Source organism: Nyctereutes procyonoides, unplaced genomic scaffold (genome assembly GCF_905146905.1).
Source record: "Nyctereutes procyonoides isolate TBG_1078 unplaced genomic scaffold, NYPRO_anot_genome, whole genome shotgun sequence".
In the NCBI taxonomy this organism is placed as follows: domain Eukaryota; kingdom Metazoa; phylum Chordata; class Mammalia; order Carnivora; family Canidae; genus Nyctereutes; species Nyctereutes procyonoides.
The window spans coordinates 16,256,792-16,277,036 of NW_026575024.1; the positions used below are offsets into that span (position 1 = coordinate 16,256,792).

The 20,245-nt window shown below is 48.3% G+C and overlaps 1 protein-coding gene across 1 annotated transcript in view; it reads right to left on the bottom strand.

The window, feature by feature from the left end:
* TOX2 (TOX high mobility group box family member 2) overlaps positions 1 to 20,245 on the bottom strand; it is a 133,016-nt gene that overhangs the window by 34,676 nt on the left and 78,095 nt on the right. The window contains exon 3 of the mRNA XM_055302779.1: positions 14,978 to 15,223. Within this exon, the coding sequence (XP_055158754.1) occupies positions 14,978 to 15,223 (246 nt within the window). The remainder of the gene's footprint in view (positions 1 to 14,977; positions 15,224 to 20,245) is intronic.

Sequence of the window (20,245 nt, forward strand, 5' to 3'; positions counted from 1 at the left end):
AAGCATTTAATTATCAAAACAACTCCATACGGTAAGAATTATTAACATATCCATTTTACACATAAGAAAATTAAAATTCAGAGGGGGTGGGTAGCTTGCTCAAGCAAGCAGCAGGAGGAACTCGGATTTAAATCCATTTCTCTCCGGCAGCCCTGGTAGTGCAGCAGTTTAATGCCGCCTCCAGCCCAGGGCATGATCCTGGAGACCCTGGATCGAGTCCCATGTCAGGCTCTCTGCATGGAGCCTGCTTCTCCCTCTGCCTGTCTCTCTCTCTCTCTCTCTCTCTATGAATAAATAAATAAAATCTTTTTAAAAAATAAATAAATCCATTTCTCTCAAGGTCCAAAGCCAGTGATACTAATTCTGGTCCAAGTGCTGACCCCCTTTTAGCAGGGCAGTGGGCAGTGGGCAGTGGGCACAGAGACACAGTGTGAGTGTCTAGGGTAAGGGGCCACAGCAGAGGCTAAACCCACATTCCCAGAAGACAGATTTGTCTCCAGTGTCACTGGCTGGCTGCTGGTCACTTGCCCTGGGAACACCTTCTTGGGTGGCAGGCTTCTGCCATAGGCTGGGGCTCAGTGAGCCAGCTCCCTACCACATGTAGAGCTATGGGAAGACACAGTTCCAACTGGGTATCACCAAAGTCACAGTGATGAATATATGCAGAGGAGGGTGCTGCCAATTTGCTGGCTGGATCTCTGCTTCTCCTTAGCAGGGACACAGCAAGTAAGAATCTGTCAAGTTCACAAGGCAGGTGAAAGGGAGCAGGGAGGAGGGCTCTTATGGGCAAAGGCATAAGGGCCCAAGGTCTGGGGTGGTTCCCAAGGGAGAGGAGGAGTCCCGTGGGATGGGAGGGTGGCCATCTCAGGCTGAGATGAGGCTGATGATGACCCCTTTGGGGCCTAGATCGAGTGCAGGGGTGGGGAGGGGGTATGCTTTGCTGTCACATTGGCCCAGGCCCCATTCTTCTCATTCAGCGGTTTGCCAATGCTGCTGGAGTCTAGCTTGGGCATGTCTGTCTGACTGCTCACACTTGGTCTTCTCATGGTCTCCGAGAACACGCTTCACTGATTGCCCCATACCTGGCACACAGGTACAGTCCCCCATGAGCAGCTTACAGAAGCCTACCTCCCGGTCACACGGAGGTCCTGGTGATCTCCCCCACTATGGGCTCCCCTTCTTTTCTGTGACTGCATTTTGTTTCTACTTCTGTGTGGGCCCCTGGTACACCATTTCCCTTGGACTTACAAGGACGAGGCGTTCTACAATCTAAGGAGATCTAGCCTGGAGTCCTTCAGATCCCAGGCTGGGGGCAGTCCTAACGCTAAATTTAGGGTCTGCTTCAAGGCCTGAGCCAATGGGAGGTGTAAGGGGCTGAGAAGAGTCTAGTACCACCTGCAGAGGTGTGGATTCTCTGGTTACTCAGGAGGAAAAGGTTTGCAACTGTCACAGGTGGGATACAATCCTTAGGGCAAACTGACACATAAGGAACAGTTCTGTGTACCCTAAAAACAATGGAGAACCTGGGCCCCTACTGAGAATGATGCAGCCCAGGGGAGCCCAGCAGGATCAGAATCCCCTGGAGGGCTGGTTAATCATAGGGTGAGGGTCTAGGGCGGGGCCTGAGAATCTGCACCTCTAACAGGCTCCCAGGTGATGCTGATCACACTGGGAACTCATTTTAGACTCAGATGCTGCCTGAGGCCCAGGCAGATGGACTCCTGGGTGTACTGGCTGCCAAAGGTTCGCACGCAGCTGCCCTCTAAGCACTGCTCCCTTAGGAAGCTGTGCACAAGCCCCACCCCTATCCAGCCTGTGACCAATGACTGACTCACACCTCACCCAGGGGCACCAAGGCCTGCGACTCTGCGGTCTGATTCACACTCCAGGGCTCCCTGTGGGACCAGGCCGACCTCCCTCCAGCACAGATCTGGATACCATCTACCATTCATTCTTTATAACAACCCCATCAGGAAACTGTGGCACAGAGAGGTTAAGTGGCTTGGCTGAGGTCACACGGCTGGTTACACATGCAGCTGAATGACCCCTAGGCTCCCTGACCTGTGGCTCTGACCTGTAACCCCACTGACGCCCTTGCAGCGCCCATTCATAAGACGCTTCAGAGATGCTCCCTCCCAACATCCTCTCCTCGACTCCCTGGGTAATCTGAGGTTTGTCCACTCAACATACGAAGAACGTGAGGCCAGGAAGAAAGTGGCTGGCTTGCTGTAATCCATTAGCAGTGCAGAGGCAGGATGGGAGCCCAGACTCCAGGTCTCTCAGTCAGTTTCTAGGGTGACAGGAAAAACTTGCACTGGCTTATTCGGAAGAGACTCATCAAGGCTCCAGCATCACAGGCCCGTGGCTCCACAGGACAGACCCAGCCTAATGACAGGGTGTAAATACTCACCCCAAAGTACCTTTCCTTTGGCCTCGCTATCAAGAGGTGGGGGAAATAACCCCCAAGGCCATTTTTGCCCTGCCCACTGCTCTATCCCAGGTGAGAGCTCTGACCACCCCTCCCTGGCTGGACTGGCAGCAGGGACAGTCCCACCTGCAGCTCAGAGGCCGGGGGCTTGGGGCCAGGGGCTGGGGCAAGGGATGCTTCTGTACAACACTGAGAGCACAAGATATTGGGGTCAAAGGAACGAGGTTCTTGTCTTACCTCCGCCACTTCTTGACTGTGTGTTTTCAGACCAGCCACTTGCCTTCTGAGTCTCAGGGACCCATCGGTAAAATGAGGGTCATTCCGTCGCCCTCCAAGGTTGACAGGAGGGTTAGATGAGAGAAGGTGGATTGCACCGTAAGACAGAATAAGTCGGGGGGCCCCACCTGACTTACTTGCCGACAGCAACAGAGGCAGCGCTCCACAGTCTGTGGTGTTCGTTTACACAGGCAGCAATTCTTATCCAGTCAGTCCACCAGTCATTTGACAAACCCATGTCAGACACTGCTCCATCCCACACATAAAGCTAAGCCCCGGGAGTATTTTATTAGCACGTTTGACTCTACCCACCACCCTAGGGGGTAAACAGCATCATCTCCAAGCACTGGGAAAGGGAGAGTAATACCCCAGACTGCCCAGCAGGGCAGAACAGGGACCCCAGGATTCCAGGCTCCCCGTAAGCACTACCACTTGGACCCCAGCCCAACCCCCTGGTGTGCTGAAATCTCCCGTGGCCTCTCCTCCTCCAGATGCTCTTGGCTCCGCAGCTTCAATGGCACACTGACGCTCTCGTCGGGAGCCTTAATATTTAGATGAGTTTTATTTGTCTTGCTGCCTTTTCTAAAGACTCCGAGTTCTAAATGGACAAAGCCACAAGATGAGAGAAAGAGCGCAGGAGACGGACTTTTTATTATCCAGCCAGAGCAGGGGGAAAATGACTCCAATAGATCTCAAGTTTTATGTGCTCCAGACATTCTGCGGAGCCAGAGATGGTTTCTCAGCAATGCCGACGGTACATTAAAAGCTCATTTTCCCAAACATGGTATTGAATATGCACTCGGAGGAAAGGGCCATTATGCCGGGTAATGTCGAAGCTGCAGCTGACGGATGCCGCTGTGATTCTCCCTGAAGTCTCCCCCGTGACTCAGGAGCAGGTCTCAGAGGGAGAGGTAGTCTGCTCAGGCTTGGCTTCTCGCCCAGAATGCCTGCCCCTTGCACCTTCCACGGCCACAGGGTCATGGCTCCGATTAGGGGCCTGGCAGGGGGTGGAGAGGATGGCCACCAGAGGGCACCTACGTGATCATAAAACATCACAAACTGTTGTTGCAAATCCTAGCCGAAGGGATGGCCTGCGATGGGGTCTGAACAAGGAAGTCTGAACAGGTGTAACGTTTCCTCTCTTCAGGCTTCTGAGGCTATTTTCTGGCCCCTAAGGCCCACCCCCAAGGCCACCTCCTCCAGGAAGCCTTCTCCACTACTACTGTCCTTGGAACTCCTCAGTATTCATCTGTTCCTTGTTCCAAGCTAACATTTCATACTTTCTGCTGTGCTTATTTATGAACATGAATGGCTTGACTTGGAGTCGAATAGAAAAAGTGGGTGTCAATCCTGGTTGGCCCACTCCCTTGTTCACTCCTTTATTCACTCACTCACTCACTCACTCATTTGAAGGCTGTACAGGTTAGATATCGGAATACCTGGGAGTCAGCCTGCCAGGGTTCAAATCTTGGCACCACACTGACAGCTGTGTAGCCAAGTGATTTGCTTCTCTGTGCCCCTGTTTTTTCATCTGTAAAATGGCAATAATACACTTTCATCTGTAAAATGGTGTTGCCATTTTACAGATGAGATACATATAAAGGGCTTAAGGGGGTGCCAAGCACATAATAAGTGCTAAATAAATGTTAGCGGACTACGGTGAGAGATAATTCAGCCCTCATTTAGGAGAAAAGTTTGCCGAGAGGATATAAAGTCAAACAAGATGTGATCCTTGACCTCCAAAGGCCAAGATAAGGAATCTGTGGGCACAGTGAGCATGAACAGCGCTCCAAGGGGCTGGTCATCGTGGTTCCGTTCTTGGAGATACTCTGCATCAGAAGGCTGACAACTCCTGTCTGCCAAAGGGGTGGTAAGGCTGAAATGAGAGCCATGGGGAGAGCCAAGTGGATGCCATGCTAAAATCATAGCTGCTGTGACCTGGCCCCTTCCCAGGTTGTTAGCCTCCAGGGCATCTCTGAATCCTCTGTGGCTTGGGTTCTTTTCTCTCTCTCTCTCTTTAAGATTTTATTTATTTATTCATGAGAGACACACACACACAGAGAGAGAGAGGCAGAGACACAGGCAGAGGGAGAAGCAGGCTCCATGCAAGGAGCCCGATGTGGGACTCGATCCTCGGTCTCCAGGATCACACCCTGGGCTGCAGGTGGTGCTAAACTGTTGCGCCACCGGGGCTGCCCTCTCTCTTTTTAGAGAATAGTTTTTTTTAAATTTTTATTTATTTATGATAGTCACACAGACAGAGAGAGAGAGGCAGAGACACAGGCAGAGAGAGAAGCAGGCTCCATGCACCGGGAGCCCGACGTGGGACTCGATCCCGGTCTCCAAGATCACGCCCTGGGCCAAAGGCAGGCGCCAAACCGCTGCGCCACCCAGGGATCCCTTTTTCTTTTTTTTTAAATATTTTATTTATTTATTTGACACACAGAGAGACTGTGTGTACAAGGAGGGGGAGCAGCAGACGGAGAGGGAGAAGCAGATTCCCACTGAGCAAGGAGTCTGATGAGGAGCTCAATCTCAGGACCCCGGGATCATGATCTGAACTGAAAGCAGATGCTTCGCCGTGACCCGGGATCATGATCTGAGCTGAAAGCAGATGCTTCACCGCCTGAGCACCCCCCCGCCCCCCGCCATGGTTCCAATCTTCAGGCAATGTCCATTCACCTGTGCACAGCCTGAAGGCTGCAGAGAGCACTGAGCTCAGAGTTAGGAGCTCTGAACTCAGGTTTAAGTTCCAGCTCTGCCCTCCTGCTTGGATAAGTTCCAGCTCTGCCCTCCTGCTTCTCCTATTCATTTGGTCAATAAACAAGCATTGCGGGTTATCTGCTAAGGCAGGCCCTCTGCCAGATGCTGGTGCCAGAGGAAGACATAAGCACAGACTCAGCCCTTAGGCTGTTCCAGGCTGGAAGCACAGAGAGACATTTGAAATGGACAGCCACCTGCCTCCACAAACTCAGACTGATCCTCTCTTTATTTAAACGTTTCATATACTGTTTGTCATGGTTCTTTGGTGGTAATTTTGATTTTAAAAAATACTACAGTAAGATACTGTTTATCTTGATTACTGAGTTTTTTGGTGCTCCCTCAAATTTTTATTTTATTTTAATTTTTTTACTAAAGATTTTATTTATTTATTCATGAGAGACACACACAGAGAGAGAGAGAGGCAGAGACACAGGCAGAGGGATAAGCAGGCTCCACGCAGGGAGCCCAACGCGGGACTTGATCTGGGGACTCCAGGATCACACCGTGGGCCGAAGGCAGGCGCCAAACCGCTGAGCCACCCAGGGATCCCCCTCCCTCAAATTTTTAGATCGCAAGTGCCTCACTTGTCTAGCTCAGAGGGTCCAGACAGCCTCAAAGAGAAGATGACTTCTAAACTGAGTCCTAACACAAGAAAAGGAGTCAGCAGGGAAGACAAGGGGGAAGAGCCTTCCAAACAGAAGGAACAGCAGGCAGTAGTTCTCAACCAGGGCTGATTTTGTCCCCCAGGGAACATTTGGCAATGACCGGAGACATTTTTTATTGTGATTTTGACTGAAGGAGTGTTATCAGAGGCTAGGAATCGCGGGTGGAGGTCAGCGGCACCGCTAGAAATCCTACAATGCCCAGGGCAGTGCCCACGCCCCCCCCCCAACAGAGAACTTTCCCACCCCAGATGTCAGTAGTGCTGGGTTGAGAAACCCTATGCTAGAGCACAGAAGTGTGAGACTTCGTGACATCAGACTACCTTGGGCTGGTTGCTTGGCCTCTGTAAGTCTCAGTTTCTGTATCTGAAAAATGGAGACACTAGCAGGTTGCTGGGAGGAGGCAATGGGACCCAGTCTGTATACAGCAGGTACTCAATAAATGCCTATGCCGGCTTCATTTCCCCTTTGAACACGCCTCAAACTTTAGAGCAAACAGTTCTCAGAAGAGACAGCGTCCTCAGGTTCCAAAGAAAACTGGGACACAGAAAAGAACACATTCTGTTCTTTTCCGACCTTTCTCTTATGAAAACCACGAGTCTTATCTCTCAACAAATGGGAGCCTGCTCGCAGAGAACTAGCCTGTGTGTTGGCTTATCACTGGCCTGAGTTTTAACAGGGAGTGAATTTTTATGACCGAGTTATAAACCTTTGCAAAAGCCATTTTTAAACTAAAAAACGCTGACAGGTTCTTAAGTACTATAGCTGCTAAATTAAGCATGAGGGATGGGGTGGGTGGGGGTGGGAGGGTGGAGGAAAACAAAAGTGCCCTAAAAGAGTTAGTGGAGGTAAAATAATGTTCATTAAAAATAGAAAAACAAACACACACAAAAATCTTTTGTGTTCAACTTCACACTCGTACATCATAATGTTCCAGTAAAAGGCCATTTCCCCCTGAGATAATAAAAGAATTGAATTTTTCCTTATCGGTCATCTATTTTTCTAGCTGAAGCTATTACTCCCGCTCTGGGGTTGCTAGGCAACAAGAAATATTAATAGCGGCTTTTATTAGCTTAGCTTTTGCAGCCGAGTACCAGAATGAGAAAATGGGAAACATAAATGTGTTACATAAATCTTTCAACCTTTCAGAGCTGGTGTTAGTCTCTGTTTTCATAATGATTTATTGAAGTGATGGTTCATTTATGAGAAAAAGGAGTGCAGGATAAGAAAACGGAGCAGTCCCCTGCAGGAGTGTTTGAAAATAAATAATTATAGCAGGAGAGCAAAAGCTGTTTAAAGCCATTTTTCTGAGTTTTATAAAATGTAAAAAGACATATTTCTTTCGCTTAGTGCCTCTGAAAAAACAGGGGGCGGGAGTTTCATCCGGACTCTGCTGAATATAAAGAAACCTCTGGGCTTCTGGTTACCCCCGCTTAAGGATCTTCAGGGGCCTGTTGTGAGATCAGCACCCCCGTTCCCATCCCAGAGAGGAATTAGACAAAAACATGGCACCCAGGAAAAGCCCAAGCTGGAGTATCCTTGTGAACCTTTGGCTTTTAACTGAAATGGATCCTGCCCCTGGTCAAACAGCCCAGAGAAGTTGGGTTTGGGGCCGTTGCCTTCTTGGCAGGCAGTGGGACTGTCACTTTGTGGTTGCTTTCAAGCTCTGGGCCTCGAGTGAGGTCCTGGTGGAGGTAATACACTTTCCTCCAGCCCACTCTCCAGCTGGGGCCCTCTCCCTACCCCCTCCATCTCAGCCTCTGAGCCTGTCTGACTACTTACTGCCCCAACAAAGCCAACCCCCCAGTAGGTCTGGCTGGATGTAGGTATGAGGCTGAGGCCACCCAAACCCCATCAGCAAAATAAGTAATTGGTACAGTAGCTTACATTTAGTATGAGTGCCTACTGTGTGCCAGACACCAGGCTGAGCACTTTTCCTACATCTGATCATTGAATCTTCACAAGTTCCTATGAGGCTAGTAACATTACCTCTGTTTTACAGAGAGGAAACTAAGGCTCATGGAGAATTAATGCCTTGGTCTGAGTGAGTCACAGGGTAGAAGGTAACAAATGGTTGAACTTGGGTTAGCTTAACTCCAGAGCCCATGCTCCTAAATAGTAGGTGATATTAAATGTCAAGAAAGCAAAAGCGCATAAGCAAAACAAAACACTATCACAATAGATTATGAAAATGGCCACAGATTCCTGCCCTTCCTGCATCCACGCCCTTCTGCAACATGATGCTGACATTTCTCCCTTCAAGAAGCGGGGTATTTCTCCACTCCTTGAATCTAGGCATGGCCATGTGCCTTGCTTTGGCCGAGGGGGAACATCAGCAAACGTGATGCAAGCAGAGGTTTGAAGAGCAGTTGCACCCTGGGGCCTGTCCTTCCTTGATGCTGTTGGGAATCCTGTGGCCATTGCCGTGTAAATGGGCCCAGGCCATCATGGGATGAAAAACCACTGGCCCCAGCCAATGTTGGGTCAACCGCCAAGATATGCACAAAGTTGTCCCAGACCAGGTAGTCCCAGCCAAGCTGCAAGCTGACCCTAGGAATTAGCCAAGTCGGGCCAGATCAAAAGACCTACTGACCCACAGAATCACAAGAAATAGTAAAAGTTCACTGTTTGCAAGATGCTTGGGTGACTCAGTAATTGAGCACTTGCTTTCAGCTCAGGTCGTGATCCCGGGGTCCTAGGATGGAGTCCCGCATCAGGTGCCCTGCAGGGAGCCTGCTTCTGCCTCTGCCTATGTGTCTGCCTCTCTCTCTGTGTCTCTCATGAATAAATAAAATCTTTAAAAAAGAAAAGTTTACTGTTTGCATTAAGCTACTAAGTGTTGAGGTGGCTTGTTACACAACAAAAACTGATAATAATCATAAACCAAAACAAAAAACAGACTTAATGCATTAAGGACAATAAAACGAATAGATTGGTTTGGGTCTCTGTTGCCCCCTGTGGCTCATTCGTCCAGACAAGGGTTGTGTATATGTGGGGGTGTTTCTGGTCCCCTTTTCTCAGGCTCAGGAGCGGAATCCCTAGCATCTGTGAGAATATTGTAGAGGTAGACCAATTTCCTAGGAGGAGGAGGGATAAGGCAAGGAAGGGAGGAGGAGAAAGAGGAGACTGGGAAGGAAGAGCAGAGAACCGAAAGATAGGGGGGTAGGCATTAGGAGGTCAAGGATCCCCCAGAATCAATCTGCAGGCCCTGCCCCACACTCCAGGCCCTAACCCAGCACTGCAGGCTCTCTCATGGGAACTACCTCTAAAGCAAAGGGGTGAAGTGGCAACCAAGGTTTGCCCAGCCTCCTCCCCAGCAGCCTGCCCCAGGATACTAGCCTGGAAAGACTTTTCACTTGGCATGGGATCCCCGGGCCATGGCTTCTAGTTCACCCTGTGTGGGAGAAGGATGAGTCTGAGCAAGATGCTTTGGGATAGGGACCTAGAACACAAAAGATCTCAAACTAGGATTTCTTTACGATTTTATTTATTTATTTATTTATTTATTTATTTATTCATTCATTCATTCATTCATTCATTCATGAGAGACACAGAGAGAGAGGCAGAGACATAGGCAGAGAGAAAAGCAGGCTCTCTGTGAGGAGCCCGATGTGGGGCTCGATCCCAGAACCCCGGGATCACGACCGGAGCTGAAGGCAGATGCTCAACCACTGAGCCTCCCAGGCGCCCCACCAGTCTAGGATTCCGATCCGAGTTAGTAAGACTTGAGCCCCTGGGCCAGTGGCATGTGTGGTGGTGGCAGTGGAGGGTCTGTCCAACCTCAAACCCACATACTTGTCCAGCGTGTCAGAGTTGACAGAGCGATTATTCCCATTTTCCCATTTGTGAGTTTGTCAGAGCTGGCATCCGAATCCCCATCCCCTAGATAGGCGAATTGAGGCTGGGAAAGAAGGGACTTGTCCCAGGCCCCAGAGAAAGCAAACGATAGTCAACTCTGGAAGAGAATGCTTGAATGGCAGGTGCATGCCACACCTGTGCTAACCGGTGGACTGGACCGCACAGCTCCAGCGTCCAGCGACCCACAGGGCTCAGCTTGGGGAAATCCCAGAACTGATGGCTGGGGTGGGGACAGCTCTGCCAGATTCATTTCCCGCTGGGCCCACCTGCACCTACTCAAAGCTCTCCCAGGACTCTCTCTGATCTCACAGGAGGGGCAGGTTCCCCGGGACTTGTCTGGTAGCAGCCAGCATTGCCCCTTCCCAGGATAATTCCTCTCCTGGGTACGCCGGGACCATAAGCTCAAATATTTCCCAAGGACAACTCCAAAATAAATTATTTCAGATTTAACAGAGGCTGCTTAATAAATTCCACTCTTCTAGTTTCTTTGGGTATTTTAGAAACTGATTTATACATACAATATCTCTCAAAATGAGACAATCAACACAGGATAAAATTATTGAGTTATGAAAATAGGGGTCAGATGGAGGTGCAGTGCTTTAAATTAAACTGGCAAAATGTATCTTTCATACTAAATTGACTCTTTTTGTCTTGGAAATGAATGTTTAATCAGTTAAGACGCTGAAGTCGAGGGAGAAGCTTTAAGCATGTTTAATTTTGTAAAAGGGGCCCAATTCCAATACTGCACAGCATTCCTCCCAGCAGCCATACCTTAAAAGCAGAAAAGCTAACTGCCATGCATGTGAGGAGGCCGCCCGGCAAGGGCAGGGGACCAGAAGGAATCAGTGGCCTCCGGGACCAGAGCCAAAAGGGCTTGGCATAAATGAGATGGTTGTCAGACACCCTGGCCTCAACCACCTCTCCAGGGACGACATCCCTGACGCACCTCGACTTGTGCAAACATCATCTGTGACCTCCTGGCCGTCGGGGCACCTTCTGTGCCACCTGCGGCCTTGCAGCCCAGCTGCTCCATCTCTTGGGCACCTGCTAAAACTGAGAGTCACATGGTAGTGGACAGAGCTGGGCTGGAATTCTGCTTTTGTTTCTTAATAACTGGGTAACGTTCATTCCTTCACTTATTCATCAAGTGTTTATAGAATCTGCTATGTGTCAGGTCATCACTTCCTAAAGGCACTTCTTCTGGGCACACACAGCAATGTGTGCTGATTCTATAAGACCATGTATTACGTCTCCAGAAATGGAGTCTTCACCTGCCTCTCCACCTGCACCAGGAGTTCCTCAAGGGTGTCTTGCAGAGCCAGGGCTCAGAACAATGCCTGGAACTTAGGAGGCTCTCAGTAAAGGCTGATGCACAGCTGATCACCACGGTAGGTTGAAAACAACCCTCCAAAATGTCAGGTCCTAATCCCTGGAACCTGTACTTGGGAAGAAAGAGTCTTTGTAGGTGTGAATAAGTGAAGGCTCTTGAGATGGCAGGATGATCCTGGATTATCCCTAAACACATCTGTCCTTATGAGAAAGGCAGAGGAGACTGCTCTGGCAGAGAGCCATGCTAGGTCGGAGTGACGTGGCCACAAGCCAAGGATAGTTGGCACCCCTAGACGCTAGAAGCAGCAAGGGAGGGATTCTCCCCAGAGCTCCCAGAGGAAACTCACCCCTCCTGACACCTTGATGTGTGCCCGGTGACACTGATTTCAACCCCTAACCTCCAGAGCCGGAAGGGAACCAATTTATGGTTGTCTTAGGCTACCACATTTGAGGCAAATTGTTAGAGAAGCTTCGGGAAACCCATACAATTACCTGGGTGCTCCAAACCTGTTTCCTTATGCCTCACTCGGTTCTTGGGAGCAATCTGTAAGAGTTTGCAATGCTCTCTGCACTACCTAATAGCTTGAGACCTATTAGGTGACAAAAATTCCAGCACCATCCTCAGGTTGTACGTCCATACACGCACATACCTGTCTCCTACCACTCAAACTTTAAACACTTGTCTCCAAGGGCACCTTGCGCCTCTTCCTCAGACAGTCCCAATGGATGGACATGTGATTATCTGGCTTCCCATTCGGCCCAGGAGCCCTCCCCTGCATAAAATGGTTCGGCTTCTCTTTCATTATGTAACAAGGGAATATAAAACACAGAGAGCCCTTGACAACTGATTAATGGAAGAATTAAAGCTATCTGAATTTGTGAAGCATCTTTAACATGAGCTAGCTTTAAATAAATCTGGAAAATGACTGCAAAGTGCCTATTTGGACCAAGCCCAGCCAAAACATATCCTAGGAGGAGTGATCAGAAGGTCACTTTTGACATACAGACAGCATTCCTTGTAATTATCAGAGCTATTGTCACCAGGTGGCCCTAAAAAGGTACCTGAGAGTGTCTGCAATCTGTTCCTTTAGGTAAATGAGACTCACAGGAAACTGTCGCTATTTGGTTGCAGTGGGAATTTGCTTTTATTACTAATAAAGATTATTAGTAGTAGTACAATAATAAATATTCCCTGATTTTTTATACTCTCTGCGAGGCATTTTTCTAAGACTTTGCACACATGACCTCAGATACATTTCACTGCAGTCTTGAGGTGGGTACTGTTAGGATTCCCATACAAGGACACAAGAGAATGAAGCCTGAGATGGGAATCAGGATCGGAGGCAGGTCTGTGGGACTCCAGAGCCCACACACTAACCACTACCCCACACTGTCTCTCCTGCCCACCAGCACCAAAGACCAACAACCCCAGGGCTCAGGACCACAGCCACACTGGCCCTTGCAGTCACAGCCCTCCCCAGGGCACACACCAGAGGTGTCTGCTGGCCCTGCCCTTGTTTGTGCTACCAGAACTCCCCAACAGGGACAGCCTGGAGTAATGATGTTTTGTGAGCAATTAGTTGAGCAGGCAGCTAAAGTACATCATTCTAACAAAGTGGAATTAAAACCACATGGCTCTGGAATCTTCAGGTCTCTTAGAGAAGAGGAAGCCAAGGGCCTGCATTATTGATGGGCCCCAAAGAAAAGTATTCCTCGAGAAATGGAGTATCAAATTCCACTGAGCACTTTAGTCCGAGCGGGAACACTGTAAAACGTGGAGCTTGAGCTAGCAGTCTCCCTCTCCCCTCTGTCCCTCCCTCCTTTTATTTCTCACCTAGATTCAAAGAAGAAAAAAATGTGGTGTAGCTTACAAAAATACATATAGGATACCAGCTTTGTTTTAAGCAAGAAGATTTGGTGATAGTAAGAGTAAACAATAAAGAAAACACTGTCAAGATTGTTACAATATACACTGTATGCCCCAAGGTCCCAGGCATCTGCTAGAATTGGGCCACATGCATGGCTGTGGCCTCTGAGCATTCTCAGCAGAGATAAACATGATCCACCCAACACCATGTGATTCTGATAAGAAATCAGCTACGTGGTCCCTTGTCCCCTGACACAGGTGAGTTTGTCACCCAAGCTGACAAAAATCAAAGATTGCTTCCTCATGGACACAATGGTTGTTGGTCCAGCTGTGCTCCTGGAAGACCCAAACTGTCACTTGCCAGAGATGTCAGGGAAGATCTCGGCTGCCAGCAGCCTTCATGCCTGCTGTGTAGAAATGGGCATGGGATATAGGGCCCTAATGACACTACTGGGGTTTCTGGATCCAGCTATACCTGAAATCCCTTGTCCACTCCTGGATATTTCAGTCTTCTGTTTTAACTAGTTTGAGTTCGGTTCCTGTCACTTAGGAATGAATTTAAGAGTTGTAACTAGTATATAATACTGTGAAGGAAAGAGCAAAAATAAATAGACACCACAGTTATTCAGGAGAAGTACTATGATCCCCTTAAGGGGCTTTTTCTATTATATAAAAAAAATATGCTCTACTAGTTTTTTATAGTTCTTGATTGTTCAAATCAGCCATATGCTAAGAAATCATATATCTCCTTAGCATGGGATTCAGGACCCTTATGATCAGGTGTTGCTAGTTCTTTTACCTCCTTTCTCCCTCTCTGCCTCCAGGTCCTTTTATAAAGAGAATGAACCACATGTTGTCCCCAAGAAGGACATGAACCCTCCTACCTCCTGCTTTTCATACATGCCGTTCCCCTAACCTGGAAGATCCTTTCCTGCCCTAGTCTGCCTACTGATTTTCTTTTTCTTCTTCTTTTAAAGATTTTACTTATTTATTAGACAGAGAAAGAGAGAGAGAGCACAAGCAGGGGAATTGGCAGGGAGAGGGAGAAGCAAGCTCTCCACTGAGCAGAAAGCCCAACATGGGGCCTAAACCCAGGACTCCAGGATCATGACCTGAGCCGAAGGCAGACACTCAACCTACTGAACCACCCAGGTACCCCTGCCTGCTGATTTTCTACTTATCCTCCAAAGCTTTAACTCAGTAATCACCCTTCTCTCTGGCAGCTTAAACAAAAAACAAGATGGAGTATTTTTTAAATATTATGATTCTATTTATATGAAATGTCCAGAATAGGCAAATATCTAGAGACAGAAAGTGGATTAGCGGTTTCGTAGGGCTAGGGGCTGGGGGACGGGGGGTTTGAAAATGAGGACTAAGGGGTGTAGGGTTTCTTTTCGGGATGATCAAAATGTTCCAAAATGAACTGTGTTGACAGTCATATAACCCTGTGTAAAATCTATTGATTTGTACACTTTAAATGGGTAAACTGTATGATGTGTGAATTATATCTCAATAAAGTCATTATAAAATGAAAATAAAGATGATATTATTAGAAATAACAATAAAACAAATAATACCAGGATATTATAAACAGGGCTCCAGAAGTTACCCACATGAAGACATAAATGGCCCTCCATACCCATCCCTCATATTCTGCAGACCCCACGCAAACATCTGAGCCCACATCCTGCATACAAGCAGAGGGTCCTCATCAAAACACTGGCATCCTGCTTCCCTCCCAACCCTCTTCCCTTCTGTATCCAGCAGGAATCATGGTGGGTGACAGAGACTCACCGTGGGCAGCTGGCCTGACAGTAGGTGGCTGTCCTGGGCCAGCATGTTGGACACCATGATGGCTGGAAGGTCCATGGCCTGGTAGGAGTAGGCAGGGAGCAGTCCGTTGGGTGCAAGGCCGTGGCACAGCGAGTGGTAGCCAGCTTCGTGGTCCCCCAGATGCAGGAGGGATGGCTCAGGGAGGTTGGGAGGTGTTATCGGGGGGATCTCATAGTCTTCGTTGCTTTCACTCTGGCTGTTGTAGGTCTAAAACATCAAAAGGGCATGTTGTTGGGGGGTCAGTGTCTTACAACTGCAGAACATGCTTACTAGCACCAATAATAACAACAAAATGGTAACAACTTCTTGACAAAGGAAAGAAAGGATGATTCCTCTGGAAGGCAGACAGTCAAGATGGCCCTATGACTTGGTCAGATTCCTGCCCCATCTCCAAATGGGTGCTCCCTCCCACTAGGGATTGGTATACAAAAACCTGCTCCCCTGGAGAGTGAGACCAGCTTTTATTCCCATCTTCTTCATTTTCCCATCAGATCTAAACACTGCAGCCTACCACGAGTCTATCTTCTCACATCCACCCATTTTACAGATGGGAGAATCCAGGTCCAAGAAGAAAGTGGTCCGTTCAAGGTTAGTCAGAAATGGGAACAGAGCTGAAGTATCCTGATTTCCTGCCTGGTCGCCTTCCATGGCAGTTGGACACCTGAGAAAGGTGTCCAATTCCCTTGAGTGCCCTGAACACCCAGCCCAACTGGATCCTCTCCTGGTCTTTCCTCTCTTAGTAAATGGTACAAAGACTCCCCCAGAAGCCAGGAGCCATTCTGGACTCCCTCTCCAATCCTTGTTTGTTCATTTCCCCCTGCCCCTCACTGCACAATGAGGAAGCTCCAGTACAATGCTGAATAAAAATGGTGAGAGTGGGCAGCCTTGTCTTCTTCATTATCTTAAATATCTCGATGTTTTACATAAGTACAACATCTGCCATGGGTTCTTACAGGTGTTCTGTAACAGCGTGAAGGCATTGCTAGTTCATCAAGAAGGTGTTTATTTTTCTTTCAATTGTGTGTAGTTTGTTGTTGTTTTACTTTTATTGGATTCCTTTCCCCACATCTACTGAAAGCTCTAGTGACTTTACTCCTTTAGTTAATACATGGTAAATTACTTCACTTGGTTTTCTAATGTTAAAACAACCTTGCATTTCTGGAATAAACCCTACTTGGTTATGATGTATTATGCCTACCTGGATTTTCACTGCTGATGTTTTGTCCAGGATTTTTGCATCTAGCTTATGAGTAGACTGGCCTATAATTTCCCTCTTTCTTTCTGCCTTTGCTGGGTTTTAGTATAGAGATGATGTCAGCCTGGGGGATCACTCCCCTTTTCTGTACTCTGAAAGAGATCAGGCCACAGACAAGAAGCTCATGTAGATTTGTAGATGGATATAAGAAAACAGCAAAGAGAAGTTAGGAGACACAGAGGACAAAGTGAAAGTGTCTAAGTGGTAACTGTTTGATCAGCATTCTGGAAGGAGAAGAGTGAGGGAATGGCGCAGAGGTGTAACTGAAGGGATAATGGTTGGGAATATTCCAGAACTGAAGAAAGACTCCAAAGGTACTAATGAATATAATGGTAAATCTTAGAACAATCATAATACATATTGTGTAAAGGGGAAGGGGGAACCTCACAAAACCATGATAGTATATGGGAAATAACATCTTCTAACATCTTGTTCTCTTTGATAAGTTAAGTGTGTATGCTAGAAAAGCTAGGGTAATTGAAGTCTAACACAGTAACTGGTTCCAGTAAATATTTGTTGGATGAGGCCACTGAGTGGTAATAAATACATCCTGAATATTTCATGCTTAAAAACTAGTACATCTCTACTGGAAATCTTGGAGAAGGCGTAGATGGAGAGAGAATAAGAGAGGGAGAGAACCTTCCAAACATCTTAACATGGGCACCCTGCGGGGGATGAAAATGATTTTTCAGGTTATATTTTGATGCACTTTGGTGCATATATATGGGTATTAATGTAATTTTGCCCTTAAGTGCATATTTTCCACACAGGTGCTGATAGGTCAATTGGTATAATTTTATGGTTAAGGCTTTGAGTAATCCAGGGCTTGGTGAAAGAGATAGCTATAGGGGGGTAGAATGGAGAAGGGGACAGAGCACCCCCAAGTAATCAGAAATAGGTGGAAGAGAGAAAGCACTCTGTGCCTCTCTCTGCTCCTCTATGCCTGGCACCTGGCTAGTAAAACCCCTACCATGACATGAACCCAACCACCCACCCCTTCTCACTCTCACCAAGAGAGCTGAGCAAAGCTCTGGCCAAATTGCACCAGAAATCAGGGTCACCAGCTGTGTGATGTCTTCATGCCTCTGGGATCCACTCCCTCCCAGCTTGTTCATTCCCATGGCAGTTCTCCCCAGCCTGTCTTCCATCCTCATCCTCCAGCACTCTCTGCCCCTTTACCCAGTGCGGATGACCGGTCACCTTCTACTCCTCAGGGAAAATAGAAAATAACTCTAACAGCATCCCGTTACCAGAAACACAAACTTGCCTATTTGGTACCAACTTGCCTCCTGTTTTGATGCCGGAAGAGCCATCCCTCCTTCCTAAAGCCAATCTCCCTGCCTGTGTAGAGAATGATCCTTCCCTCTCCCCTCACCCTCTGTCCAAGGACTTTGGGCATCCCATGAATTCTTCCTGCTCCTGGCTCTTCAGCCTTCCCCTCTGCTGGACCACTCTCATCGGCACTGAAACATGCTCATCTCTCTTCGGAATTGCACACTCCCCTGTCCCTCTCCAGCTGCCACCACCTCCTCCCAAGTCCACATCTGTCTTCCTGAAAGGGTTGTCAGCTCCTCTTCTTCATCTCCCACTCACTACACAGCCCACTGAGACCTGCTCCCCCCCCAAAACTCCACCTCCCAGAGGCCTACATGGTGCCAGATCCAATCAGTTTTCAAACCACATTTCATTGTCCCCTCAGCGATGTTGGTCCAATAGATCCCTTCCCTTCATCTTGAGAACATCCCTCCATTAGCATCCAGGACCTCTTGCTGCTCACCCTCTTGCTCCCGCTTCATCTTCTCCAATGCCCACTCCTCTTTTTCTACTTAACCATGCTGCCTTCTCTCAGCCTGAGTCCTGACTCTTCTCCCTTCCTTCCCTACAACCTCTCCCCAGTTGGATCTCAGGCTCAGTTTTCATTCCCATCTAGGTGCCACATTTCCATCTCCAGGCTTGGCACCCATCTGAGCTCCAGATGTGAGCATCTAAACACTTGCCCCCTCCCAATATTCACACTTGGCGTATCACAAGCATCTCAGAGTTAATATGTGCAAAGCTGCCCTCAACATTGCCCTTCCCCAACCCTGCAACTGCATCTCCCTCATCCTGTCCTCCATGCAGTTAATAAAGCCACCAACTTGGGGCTTACCCTCAGTCTCCCCTCAAATCCACTGAAACTCCTCTGAACTATCTTTTAAACCCACCAACATCTCTCCATTCCCACTACCCCTGCCCTGCTCCAGGCCACACCATCTGTTTCCTGGACAACTGCAACAGCCTCTGTCCTGGTATCCCATTCCTTCCCCCACCAATCCATCCCCTTCATGTAGCCAGAGTAGTCTCTAGAAAGATGATCACCTTGCCAGTCCCATGCTTACAATGCTTTGATGGCTCCCCACTGCTCTGAGGATAAAGTCCATAGTCTCAAACATGGCCCTGTCATCCTCACATGCCTGCTCCCCATCACCCCTCCAGCCACAGGGACCTTGCCTGCCTCCAGGCCCTCACATAGGCTGTTCCCTCTGCGGGAATGCTGTGCCCACCACATGCTCTCCCTTCACCTGCTTATTTCTACTCAACCCTCAGCAATCAGTTGGTTTAGATGGCTTCCCTGATACTCTCTAGAGCAGGTCAGAGCGCATTATATACCCCCAAGTGGCTCTGCATTCCCCTTGGAAGTGCTCATTGAATGTGTAGTCAACTAACTGCTTGCATAGTTATTTAATGTTTAACGTGAGTTCTGCTGGGATAGCCCTTGTTGGTCCTGCTTCCCAGAACCTGGCACAAAGTAAGAACTAAAAAATAATTAGTTGAATGGATGAACAAGCCAGATCCCAGGGAAGAGACCATGGGATCACATCTCACTCAACCCTCATGACTGCCCTGGACATCCTTGTTGCACAGGAGTGTAGTGTGAGGTCAAGTGCTGGAGGGCCTGGGTTTGAATCCTGACTCTGCCACACACTAGGCATGTGACTTCGGGCACACTACTTAACTGCTCTGTGTCTCAGTTTCCTTTTCTGTAAAAAGAGGGTAATAACAGCAGGTGCTACAAGGTGGCTGTGAAAAGGAACTGGATCAATCATGTGAACTGCTCAGGCCACTGCCTGGCACTGGGTCAGTGTTCCGAACTCCTCACACCCCAAGCCTGCGTGCCATGGGGTGATAGGTCTGTCTTGAGCCTGACTACTGGGATGGGCTGGGGGCTGACTGGCTTTTGATGGGACTCAGCCACAGGCATCACATCATCCCAGGAAGCCTCCCCCAGCTCCCCTGCCCATCCAGCAACAAGACTCTACTCCTCACATTCCTCTTCTGCAGCCCCTAGTGTGTGCTCCCCAGAATATCACATACACCTGCAATTATTTTTGATTCTTTATTTACCTTTTACTTATGTCCACATCCCCCAATCTCAGACTCCACGGGGCAGGGGTAAGACTGTCTCGTCACCAACACCTAGCACAGTGCCTGGCACATAGTAGGTACTCAGTTAGAATGTGAATGAGGACTGTGCCAGACTTTAGGTTTAGAGCTCACTTAGGTCAATCTGTATCTGTCCCTCTTGACAGACTGGGAGTCCGTCAGTCATCTGTAGCTCATGCCTCTCCACACAGCCCCCCTGCCCGCCCCCCTCCACCCCAGTTCCCAGAGCAGGTGCTGGCACATGATGCTAAATGAGTACACAAGTCCATTCCTTTCATTTAAAAACCAAAACCTCAACACACTGGAGCCAGCCCAACCAACCAGAAGCCTTTTGCAAAAATAAGCATATGTTGTATCAAAATATTGGAATAACACAATTATGACAATTCATTTAAAGAGGCGATTAGCACGCTTAAAAATAACTAAGCATGCAAACACTACATGCCTCCCTCAAACACAATCAAATCCTAAATGCATGACACCCGAATACTGCCTCATTCTGCTACTGCTTCTTACTGAGCACCTACTGTGTGCCAGCCACTAGAGCCAGC